General features: G+C 40.8%; 2 protein-coding genes across 2 annotated transcripts in view; both read right to left on the bottom strand.

Moving 5' to 3' along the window:
- Nucleotides 1-2,619: 2,619 nt before the first annotated feature.
- LOC143882835 (GTP-binding protein YPTM2-like) lies at nucleotides 2,620-9,000 on the bottom strand. The gene is made up of 7 exons (XM_077386238.1): nucleotides 8,713-9,000; nucleotides 5,045-5,101; nucleotides 4,898-4,945; nucleotides 4,509-4,580; nucleotides 4,249-4,404; nucleotides 3,172-3,275; nucleotides 2,620-3,085 (listed from the first exon to the last, which is right to left on the bottom strand). Exons 1-7 carry the CDS (start codon nucleotides 8,998-9,000, stop codon nucleotides 2,989-2,991), a joined length of 822 nt encoding a protein of 273 aa, XP_077242353.1. The 3' UTR covers nucleotides 2,620-2,988.
- Nucleotides 5,241-11,131, bottom strand: part of LOC143882833 (GTP-binding protein YPTM2-like) — a gene marked incomplete at its 5' end in the record, with an annotated part of 100,670 nt that continues 94,779 nt past the window's right edge. The window contains one exon of the mRNA XM_077386236.1: nucleotides 5,241-5,350. The remainder of the gene's footprint in view (nucleotides 5,351-11,131) is intronic.

Raw genomic sequence — 11,131 nt, 5'->3', positions numbered from 1 at the left:
GAGGCTAGCAGCAGAGCAGAGACTTAGAGAGGCTTCCTCTCCTCCATCTCATGAAGACAATGATGCTGTTGATGATGATGAGGAGGATGCAGATAAGTTAGTGACTGAGCAAATGGAGGACATGATTCCCAGTGAGGAACCAATGACCGATGAGTGTCTGGTTAAAGAGGATTCAGTGAGTGTTGAGCCTTTTCTTGAGGGTTCAGATGCAAAGGCATCAGATCAGGGTGAGATCAGGGATCCACGGGAGCCAAAGATAGAGTCTATAGAGCCAGCGTATGATTATGAGCATTTGGTGGATAGTTTGGAGTTCACTAGGACATTGGTGGATCCGTTTCTTGAGCAGGGTCTACAGCAGAGCATTTATGTTTTCATGGAGTTATGGCGAGCAGAGATGAGCAGATTGTTTGTGAACAAGGACAGACATGACCCACCACTGGTTTGTTTGTGGTGGTGGTGGATACACGCTCTGAGATACATCCCATGGCAGACTGACGGCCCCCGGATAACGGGCCTTGATTTGGCCACTTTTGTCTTCGACCCCGCCATTGACATCATATCGCCTTTGGCCGGTTAGCGAGGGATGACATCCCTGCATGCCCCGACTTGAGTCTACGCCTCCTTCACAGCGGAGTCGAGCTTGAGGGCAAGCTCTTTTCTAAGGGGGGGAGAATGATGTGGACCGGGTTCCCGGTCAAAGCCTTGGGGTTTCATAGGTAAATGGGTGGTAGTTTACTAGTAGCCGTTATATAATTTTTCGAGTGTTTGAGTGGCTTTATGGTGAGGGCATTCCTGTAAATAGAGTGTGATATAGGGGGTAATTGTGATAAGGAGGGTGAAGGTGGTTGGAGGAAAGTGGAAACTTCTAGACCCCACCTTTCTCTCTATAAATAGGAGATAGTGGGTGACATGTGAAGAGGTTTTTTAGATGGATTCTTTTTGAAGTGGGTTTGGAGGGAGTTTAGAAGGAGGTTGTTGTGTACTTTGGGGATTTCTTCATGGATTGGCAAGAGACTTCTTGAATTTGTAAGAGTTCTCTTTCTTCTACCTCTCTACTTGTGAATTCCAAGTAGAAATGAAGAAAATTCCTTTTTCTTTTCCTTAGATCTGTAATTTTGTCATAAAAATAGTCATTTTCTGCCTGTTTACGTGTATTTTTCCCCATGAAAAATCATCTAGATCTGCTGTGATTTTCTTGCATGAAAACTCTTTCGCTTCCGCTCCCTAGATCTACATCACTTCCGGATCGTCGTCAAAACCTATTCTGAAGACATCCCCTATGGCCAACAACTCATCCATTTCCTTAGGGGGAACAACTTCACTTTCTTCTGATTCCAGAAAACCCATCAACCTTGAGTCCGCCTCCTGTCTTTCCTCATCCATAACCGTTTTTTCAACTTGAAACACAACCCAACCCAGGATCCTTGATTTCTAACCCCAACCAAGGTTATTTTCCATTCATGCCAATTGGGGCATAAAGATCGCCCACTATACAATGAGATGCTAACTGCTTCTGATTTGGCTTGGCGATTAGCAAAATCGTTAGCATTTCTAAGAATGAGAGAATGACAATAAGCAAACAGATCTTTAATCTCATCGATGAAATTGGCTAGTCTTCATGGCCACATGAAATTGTATTATAGGAATCGCTTTCCACTTTCAAATTGCCCTTCATCATGTCAATTGGACCCACAAAGGAGTAGATGATGCCATCCAAAGAATTCCTAAAAATGAATTCAATACCTGCCTTTTTTAGTTGCTAAGGGAGCGACTGTCGAGATTGAGTTTTATAATGCTTCTAGGAGGCGGTTTTCATCTCACTGTCACTTTAGATCTAGGAATCCTCCTCTCAAAATTGTGTTCCAATTTTTAATAAGATATCTTTAGAATATCCTCAAAAGGAATAATGTTGAGGAGCCCAAAAGACTAATGTTGATATGATGTTCCAAACCAACTAATCAAGAGAGGAGCCTCTACATTAAAAATGCGTGAACTCCTTTCCGTCCAAATAATCAAAGTATAGTAAAAAGATGCGAGTCACCACCCAATCTTGTTATTTTCTTGAATCGAATTTGGAAATACCCAATTGACCCAGAACCAATTAAGAACCTGGTCTAAAATGGGAGAAGTCAACCTCTAGCGAATGAAAAGATACGAGGCAGAATCTTCATCTGAATCACAAAGGTAGCACTTGGTTGCCAATTGAAAATGACAGTCTTTTAGCTTGACCTACGTGTTAGTGTTAGATATTGTTAAGAGACATTCAGCAAAAAGACTAAACTCTTGGCAGAACAAGGAGTTCCCAAACCATCTGCCAAGTAAATGTAGAAACCAAAAGATAACCCCAAAAATCTAGATAGCGATTTAACTAAGAAATAAGTCAAGAAGGATTGCCCAAAAACCCAAAAACCTGAATTCTTACCAATTTATGTAGATTTTGGTTGCGTAAAATCGATATAAATCGGTTACCGTAAACCCAGCATTGACCCTTATAAAGGGTGAATGCTCTGAGACAGTAGCGTGGGTACATTGAAACACCCCCCATCCTTGAAAACTATATCTAGTTGTCTGGTCCTGACGGTTAGGCTGTTTCAGTATGCACACACCAACACCATAACGTAATCAGAATAAAACGCTGATTCCGATTATAAATTTCGGCAATCCAAAAACACCCTCACTGTTATCTGTACTGCCCTTACTAGGTTTCCACAGTATGGCATGCGATGAGAGATCTATTGTATCGTTGCATGAATAAACAACAAAAAGGATAGAGACATGGATATGCATGTGAAGTTCAACACCAATAATAACACGAATACTATTGGACTGATTCCTGATTTGTACAGGCATCAAATGGAGTTGGAAAGAATGGAAGTTTAAGGGCAGTTTAGAAACAAAGATGATGAAATAACGAGGATGAGGGTGTCTTTCAATAAGAAAGGAAGCTAGTTTTACATTGCTATGGGCGGGAAAACAGCTCACCATTTCTTAAGAAGAGCAGCAGCTAGTCTTTTGGGTCACTGGTTGGCCATGGAACTGCACCGTCAGGGGCCTGGCACTGTTCATGGCTGGTTGGCTCGCCATCCTACGAGAAGAGGAAAACAGATGAGAAATGGAATGCGAATTGCAGTATCCATATGAAGTCAAAGATTGGAAAACAGGCAATGATACCTGTTCTTGATCTCAGCAGCCATGGCCATGAAGGCCTGTTCTACATTAGTAGCATTTTTAGCGCTCGTCACCATGAATGGGATCCCGATTTCATCAGCAAATGCCTTGTACAGAAAAAGAATGATGTCCCAATATTAAATTCACAACAGAAATAAATGACATGCCCAAATGAAGAACATTATATGCGACAATTTTCAAAGAGCTTGCATTTTAGTTCAAGATAAAAAAAATTGCAATATGCAAGGCTTTTTTGAAAGATCGAACCCTAAAGGTGCAAGATTTTCAACCAAAACCCACTAATGGTAAGTAAATGAACCTCATTTAAAAAAAAAAAAAAAATATTGATGGTCACTGTAGAAAAAAATGTTGGGCATGTATAACAAAATCCCATGCAATGGTAACTACGAAAAATGGAATACCCACTTGCATTGCTTTGCTTACCAACAAATTAATATATATGCTCCACAAATTGTAAGGTTGGGATGATCCAATGGAGCTGATTTTTGGGGCACACCCTATCTATGTCAAGGCCCATCAAATGAATGGCTTGCATCACCCAAACAAAGTGGGCCCCCGCTGTGTTTTGGCCGGCGGACTAGAAAAGTGTTTCTAGTCGGCAGACTAGAAACACTTTTCACACACACACACACACACACACACACACACATATATATATATATATATATATATATATATATATATATATAGAGAGAGAGAGAGAGAGAGAGAGAGAGAGAGAGAGAGAGAGAGAGAGAGAGAACTGTTAGTGAGCTTAAGCGCACCATTTTTTTGGTGCGCTTAAGTTGTTATAACGCCTCCCATTGGTGCGCTTAAGCGGGACCCAAACATCTAAACGAATGGGAGGCGTTATAACAACTTAAGCGCACCAAAAAAATGGTGAGCTTAAGCGCACCAACAGTTTTCTCATATATATATATATATATATATATATATATATATATATATATATATAATGTAACGCTGATCCCACATTATTGATTGATCCCAAAAGGAATAGAAAAACTATCGTCACTGGTTAATGATTAAAGTAATCATACTAGCAAAGAGAGAGCTTACCTTGGCCGTCTCGTAAGAAACTACTTTATTTGCCGTGAGATCACACTTGTTTCCAACAAGAAGCTTGTTGACATTCTCACTTGCACAACGGTCAATTTCACTCGGCCATTGCTTGACACTGTTAAAGCTTTCCTGGTCCGTAACATCATAAACCACCTGCCAAAATGAACCAATGTGAGCAGTTTCCCTAACACTCAACTTTGAGTCGACAAGAAACACAATGGCTAGAACTACACAAGAAAAAAAAAACAAATACTCACTATAATCCCATGTGCACCACGGTAGTAGCTGCTTGTGATTGTCCTAAAACGTTCTTGCCCAGCAGTGTCCCACTATAACCAGGAAAATCAAATCAGTGATTAATTAAAAAGAAAATGACAAACAATGATCTCACCACCATTCATAACAAATGCAACGACAACTAGCGCTAGCAAAGATATCATGACTCCTGCACTAGGCACTAATTGACTGGCAATTAAGGATAGAATGAGAGCTATGAATGGATTCATTAGTGAATTATTATTTCATGTTTGAAAGCATAGTTATTTAGGTATCTTAAAGCCAGCAAATAATGTTCCAATAGATAGCTAGATACGGCTAAAAAATGTAAGCAAGCACAATTCCAAATAACATTGAATATGAAACTCACTATCTGAAGTTTAATGGTCTTCCCATCTTGCTCCACAGTACGTATTTTCTGCAAAGGAAAACAAAATGAGTATCATCAGTTTTTCTTCTTCCTTTTTTTTTTTTTTTTTGGCATCAAAGTAGATGGTGGTAGCTAATAAATGCTTACAAAATCAACTCCTATGGTGCTGATGTAACTCTCCAGATATGAATCATCCTGCAGCAGCTAGGATGTTTCAGTTCTGAAATTCACCTCTGAATTTTCATATTGAAGCTATGATCACTCCTCTGTCAGTGCCCAATTTGAATTGAAGGGAGCTACAACCCAATACTTAACAGAGGAACTAGTTGCTTTTGGGCAAAACAGTTGGCTTAACATGGTTTACTGATTGTACATCCACCATTTGCTATCATAACTGAATTTCAATCTCTGTCCTTGGTATTCACAAACCTGCTACCCACTAAAGTTTGGGACCTGTGACAAAGAAGCTTGATGAAAGACCATTAGCCAAATGTGCGATTCAAATCACAAAAGAGCAGTTCACAGTCATTGTTAAGATTTTAGAAAGGTAATTCTCAAACCTCCTGCCACCTTCTCCAGCCCAACAAACACAAAACAACACAGTGCACAAGTTAGAACTCTCCCAACAGTAGTGATCAAACACAAACTTTGGACCACTCTTGAGGTTCCTTCTAAAGTGAATTTGTTGCAAACCGCATAGAGTTGCGATGTTGTTTGTGACCATGCACTCACGGTTTGGAGCAAACAAATTTAATTCCTGCAGCCTGCAACAATTTGGTAGTTGTGCATATGGCTTTGTTAGAGGGTGTGAAATGACAGATAATTGGAGTATGTTCAGAGGAGTTACGAGCAGGGTGTGCTGCTCTAGAGATTTTGAACCCATAATGAGCAAAACCAACACTTGGAAGATGCTGAGATCCTTCAGTTCAAAATATCATCTCGAAACATGTAATGATCAAAAGACTGAAGTACTTCAACTGAATTCTTAGAATCTGGAACTCCATATCACTGCGTAACTTGATCTTGAAAATTGAGTTCTTGGAGAGGGATTCATGATAACCTAAGTAGCAATTACTCCAGGATTGCAGTGGACAAAAGTCGCCACAAACCAAGCTGAGATGTAATGTGCAAACCAGACACAAGCAGCTACCACAAAAATCTCTATCCCAAAACACGACAACCAACAATATTCAAGAATCCAGTCTGGAGCAGTCCTAAAACAAGTATATCAGCCCACACAAACAGCGCAAAAAATCAATATCAATAAATTTCCAGACAAAGTTAATGCCACACAACAATGTCATCCACTAACGGTCCACAAACAATTGAACACGAACTCATGATACATTCCACCTGCTGTTATTGCACTCGTTCCGAGCTTTAGCTGATGCCTCTGCATACGTCCCACACAGTACGTGCTTATGTAGACCAATATAATAGTACCAAATGGTTTACATGTGCACAAGACAAAAAATACTGAACTAGGTCCAAAACTAAAACCAAAGTGAGAGGCACCTAAAGATAATTGACGCAGAGCTGAAAGAAGAGAGTAAGCTATCAAACAACCAATAGATAGGCGGAAACAATGCCCAGTGTCAAAGGAAAACTCTGATTTAATGACTTAGAGCTGAACAAATTTCAAATCGGACCCTGCTCACTAGTTTATGAAACTGGAGTTCAGCTAGTCGTAGGTAATGGGCGGATAGGCCTAACCTCAATTTCCCTAAAATTTTTAACTCTAACATGAAAGAAAACAATCAAATTTAACTTTGACAATAGAAGTTCGCCCACTGATATATCCAACTTCCGCTTACCTCTCAGGTGAGGGTGGTTGGAAAGAAATTACTCAATTTAGCATTTTCACAAACAATCCCAACATCATTGGTTGGCTTCATTTCTCAAAATCAGGTGGGTGAGGGTCCCTTTTCACTGCAAGTTGATTCATGTCCAACACTACTGAAATTCTTAGGAATGTAGTGGTTGTTCTTCTTGCACGGACTGGACTTCGGTGAGATATTGGAGTGGGTTCACACTAATATATTTCCAATGATATGAGAAAATGAATCCCAGCAACTATTCTCATGGGGCATTCATTACAATAGGGTTTTAACCCAGGTGTTTTAATTGAACAGTATCCCCAAATTCGAAGACAACCAACATCACTAATAAGAAAATTCAATAACGCTAATGATAAAACTGAGTTGACAGAAATCTCTACAGTAATGGATTAGATCCAAGCTAATTCTCTATCGGTGAGAAATAGAGGCTTGAATTTCCAATCAAAGAGAATAACCTTGCTTGCAACAAGAAACAAAAGAGAATTGTAGGAAAAACTAATTGCAATACCTTTCCTGAACTCTCTGTATAAATCCCTGCTACTAGCAGGTTCTGAGAAATTCCCGGCAGCCTTCGAATTCTCCTCTCCGATTTTTTTTTACCAAAAAATATCTCCCTTGAATTCAACTATTGCTTGTCATTTATTTTACCCAAATGGCACTCAAAAGACCAAACTGCCCCTCACTTATCCTAGCAGTGAGGTGTGTCCTGGGACAGAGATGTCCACTCTTTTCTTTCATTCTCTCACTTCTTCCCAAGAAACTCATGCTTTCATCCGTTTTTTTTAATTTTTAAAAGTCACTTTCCTCTTTTCATACCCTCTTATTTCATGAAAACTTCGACTACCTACACTACTCTACGCCCATTACACTTTGGCCGGGACCCGCTCTACGTCAATAATCCATAGAGGAAATAACACCAGGAAGAAGTAGCTATCAAGTGCAAGTGTTGGCGTTGTTCGGTCTAAACACGATGGGTGTATGAGCACGCGCGCGCTTGTGTAAGTGTATGTGCGGGCATGCCAGCCTCTCTCTCGAGGCAAGAACTCGGAAACTCAAGTCGAGGGAGGTCAAAGACCAAAATGTTTCTGTCCACTGGGATTGGATTTTAGGTGATCGAGAAGAAGAGGGGAATGACACCTTCTTCCTTGGGCCCCTCTGCCTTTGGACATGTGGAAAGGACTCTTTAGGTACAATGCATGATGCTAAAAAGAAAAGAGGGGGTTGGGGTTGGGGTTGTGGGGGGGTGCCTACGCACTCGTGGCATGGAAAACACTTAGGGTTGAAAGACCGTCCGACTCCAGCTACACAGCAAAACAGCCACATATCAGATGCCGGTGAGAAGGATAAACAAATAACTATGAACTCTTCCTTAATCCGGGTACAAGCTATAGCTGTGGAAAGTAAAAGGATATAGGTACCGGAAAAGTAAAGATAAATTGCTAATACATGATTTATAAAATTGTTTGCAACGATCTTGAATTAAATCATTTCAAGTCATCTGGAATCGAAAACAAGCCTACGGGGGAGACGTCTGTTTCAACCTCTAAGAATTGATCCTACTAATCCTTTAAGATCCTAAATCTGGCAAAGAGCACGTTTATGCGATTTATAAGAGACTTAAATGAAATGGTATTTCGGGATTTCAACTGTTCTTTTAAGAATTTCAATTTTTTTTGAATGGCAAGAGAAAAATAATTGAAAGCGAGACTGAGGAGGTCCCAAATAGTACAAAATAAAGAAAGGACCAAGATCCGGAAAAAATTCAAGAAAACAAAGCAACTAGGGAGGAAGAAAATAAAAAAGCTCAATACTATCCCTAGAGACACCCTCTCTAGCTAGCTTCTCAGCCTCTCCATTCGTTGATCGCCTGACGTGAATGAAGGAAATCAAGGACGATCCAATTCGATCCTAGATCTGATAAAAAGGAGCGCTGAATCTCCAAGATGCAGAACGAGATCCTTTTAGCCACCTAATAACATTGAGTGAATCCCCTTCCACGACCACCTTACTAAGATCTGTATTACGAAGCAAATTGATGCCATGATGGATAGCACGAACTCCCGCCTCATTAGCGTCAACCACACCAATAGGACCACTGAAATCCCAAATTACAACTCCTCCTTCATTCCTCAAAAGACCTCCATTACTCGTTGGCCCTAGATTCCCCAAACTTGAGCCATCAAAGTTAAGTTTGAGAGTCCCATGGGAAAGAGAGGACCAGACTTGGATAAATTTGGGACTGCTAATAGACCTCTTTCCAACCATGCCACAATTCATAATCCAATACAAATCTGAAACCTTCTAAAGTTTTCACCCAAGTTATGGTTAAGGCAACCACTTAATTGAAAAGAAATTGTGCTCCCTTCTTCAATCCCTTAAAGACCCTAGCATGTTGTTCCTTCCAAAGGACACACGCCATAGACTTTTACCTTTCCTCTTCCATGGAGCCGTTGCCCAACAATGAAACAAGTCTACGAAAGACTTTGGGGACACCCATGCAATCATAAATCTGCTCAATAAACTACCCCAAACCTCCCTCCTCGCCACCTTACAGTGAACTAGGAGGTGGTCCACTGATTCCACGGCCTCGATGCATAGGGCACAATGATCTATAAGCAACATGTTCCTCTTTCTGAGGAAGTCAATGGTCTGAATTCTGCCGAGGATCGCCGTCTACCCAAATAAGCAAACCCTCGGCGGAGCTTTTATGTTCAACACTTTGGCTACTTTGGAGGGACTGAGGCAAGTTAGAAGATGGTGGTAAAATGATTTTACCGAGAATTCCCCACCTGAGATCCAGACCCAAATTCTTTTGTCTACCCTATCCAACCTAGTATAACACCTTTCCAGAATCTGCAGAAGCCTCCCCACCACTTCCAGTTCCTTATCAAAGAAATTCCTTCTAACAGGCGGCACCAAACCACACTATTATCAGTTCTACTAAAACAATCTTTCACCATTACCTCCTTATCCGGTGTCTTTATCCGGTGCTAGAGCGAATAGAAGCAGAAATGACTCATCAACGGAACATTAGAACACCACTTGTCCCCCCGAAATCTAACTCTATTCCCAACGGATACTTTGAACTTTAATCCTTCCACAAACTTTTCTTTGAAGCACATCACATCTCGCCATATAGTTCGCCTTGGCTACCTAAACTTGTCCTCCGATTCCCAATGGCCTTTGCATGATCCATATTTGATTTCAATCACTTTCGCCCACAAATTAGGTCCCTCCTCCCCAAATCTCCGTAACCACTTCCCTAGAAGAGCTTGGTTTGTTTCCTTAATGCCTCTGATTCCAAGGCCGCCGGCCTTGATGGGTTTACATACTTTCTCCCAACTTACCAACAGAATCCTTTGTTTATCATTTACCCCTCCCCAAAGGAAACAACTTTGAATTTTTTCAAGTCTCAGGATGATGCTCATAAGGCATTTGAAAATTTAAAGCTGATAGATGGGTATGTTAGGCAATACTCCCTTAATCAAGGTGAGTCTCCCCTCCTTAGAAACCAAGTTTCTCTTCCAAGTTTCAAGCCTCTTCTCCACTCTATCAACGATAGGTTCCCAACTTTCTTTCTTAGGTTTACCAACTCCCAAAGGCAGCCCAAGATATGTCGACGGTAGCGCGTCAATCGAGCACCCCATAACACCAGCCAATACCCTTAAAGTCTCATCCCGAGTGTTAATGCCAAAGACCTTTGACTTGTGGAAGTTCATTCTTTGACTCATGATCATTTCGTAGCATCTAATGATAACTTTTAAATTCACCACTTTGTGGAGATCCAAGGAGCTAAATAGCAAAGTGTCATCCACGAATTGTAGATGAGAAACCTCAAGTTGACCATCACCAATATCAAAGCCCTTATTAGATCTTCCTCTCTGACCTTGTGTAATAATCTGCTCAAAGTCTATGCTACAATCACAAATAGAAAGGGAGATAGAGGATCGCCTTGTCTCAACCTTCTGGAAGACTTAAAGAAGCCTTTTGGTGATCCATTGACAATCACGGAGAACCAAGCCGAGCAGATACACTTTCTAATCCAAACCCCCCATTTCGAGCCAAAACCCATATGCCCAAGCAAGTAATTAAGACAATCACATTCCACCCGATCATAGGCTTTTTCCATGTCTAGCTCACAATCCTTCCTTACCCATTTTAGCATAGAAATCAATAATCTCATTAGCAATCAATGAACAATCCACAATCTGCCTCTCATTTATAAATGCACATTGAGAAGGTGATACGATTTTCCGGCAACACCTTTTGTAATATCCCAGCTAGAACCTTGGATAACACTTTGGTATAAGCAACCAACCAAGCTAATTGGCCTGAAATCGGATATCTTTAGACCACCCTTAACTTTGGGTACCAAGGTTATAAACGGGGCTCCCGT

This window comes from Tasmannia lanceolata, unplaced genomic scaffold (assembly GCF_043159265.1).
Source record: "Tasmannia lanceolata isolate RefF3 unplaced genomic scaffold, GAP_Taslan_0.1 ptg000008l, whole genome shotgun sequence".
NCBI lineage: Eukaryota > Viridiplantae > Streptophyta > Magnoliopsida > Canellales > Winteraceae > Tasmannia > Tasmannia lanceolata.
The sequence above is the reverse complement of the archived record's forward strand: the minus strand, read 5'-3'. Positions and strand labels throughout refer to the sequence as shown.

Bases quoted from the DNA above. Each gene is read 5' to 3' on its own strand.
- LOC143882835 (XM_077386238.1), bottom strand. From the start codon at position 9,000: ATGGTTGGAAAGAGGTCTATTAGCAGTCCCAAATTTATCCAAGTCTGG. The intron at 4,946-5,044 runs GTAAGCATTTAT...TTTCCTTTGCAG, and splicing joins GCACCATAGGAGTTGATTTT to AAAATACGTACTGTGGAGCA. The intron at 3,086-3,171 runs GTATCATTGCCT...CTCTTCTCGTAG, and splicing joins GCTGCTGAGATCAAGAACAG to GATGGCGAGCCAACCAGCCA.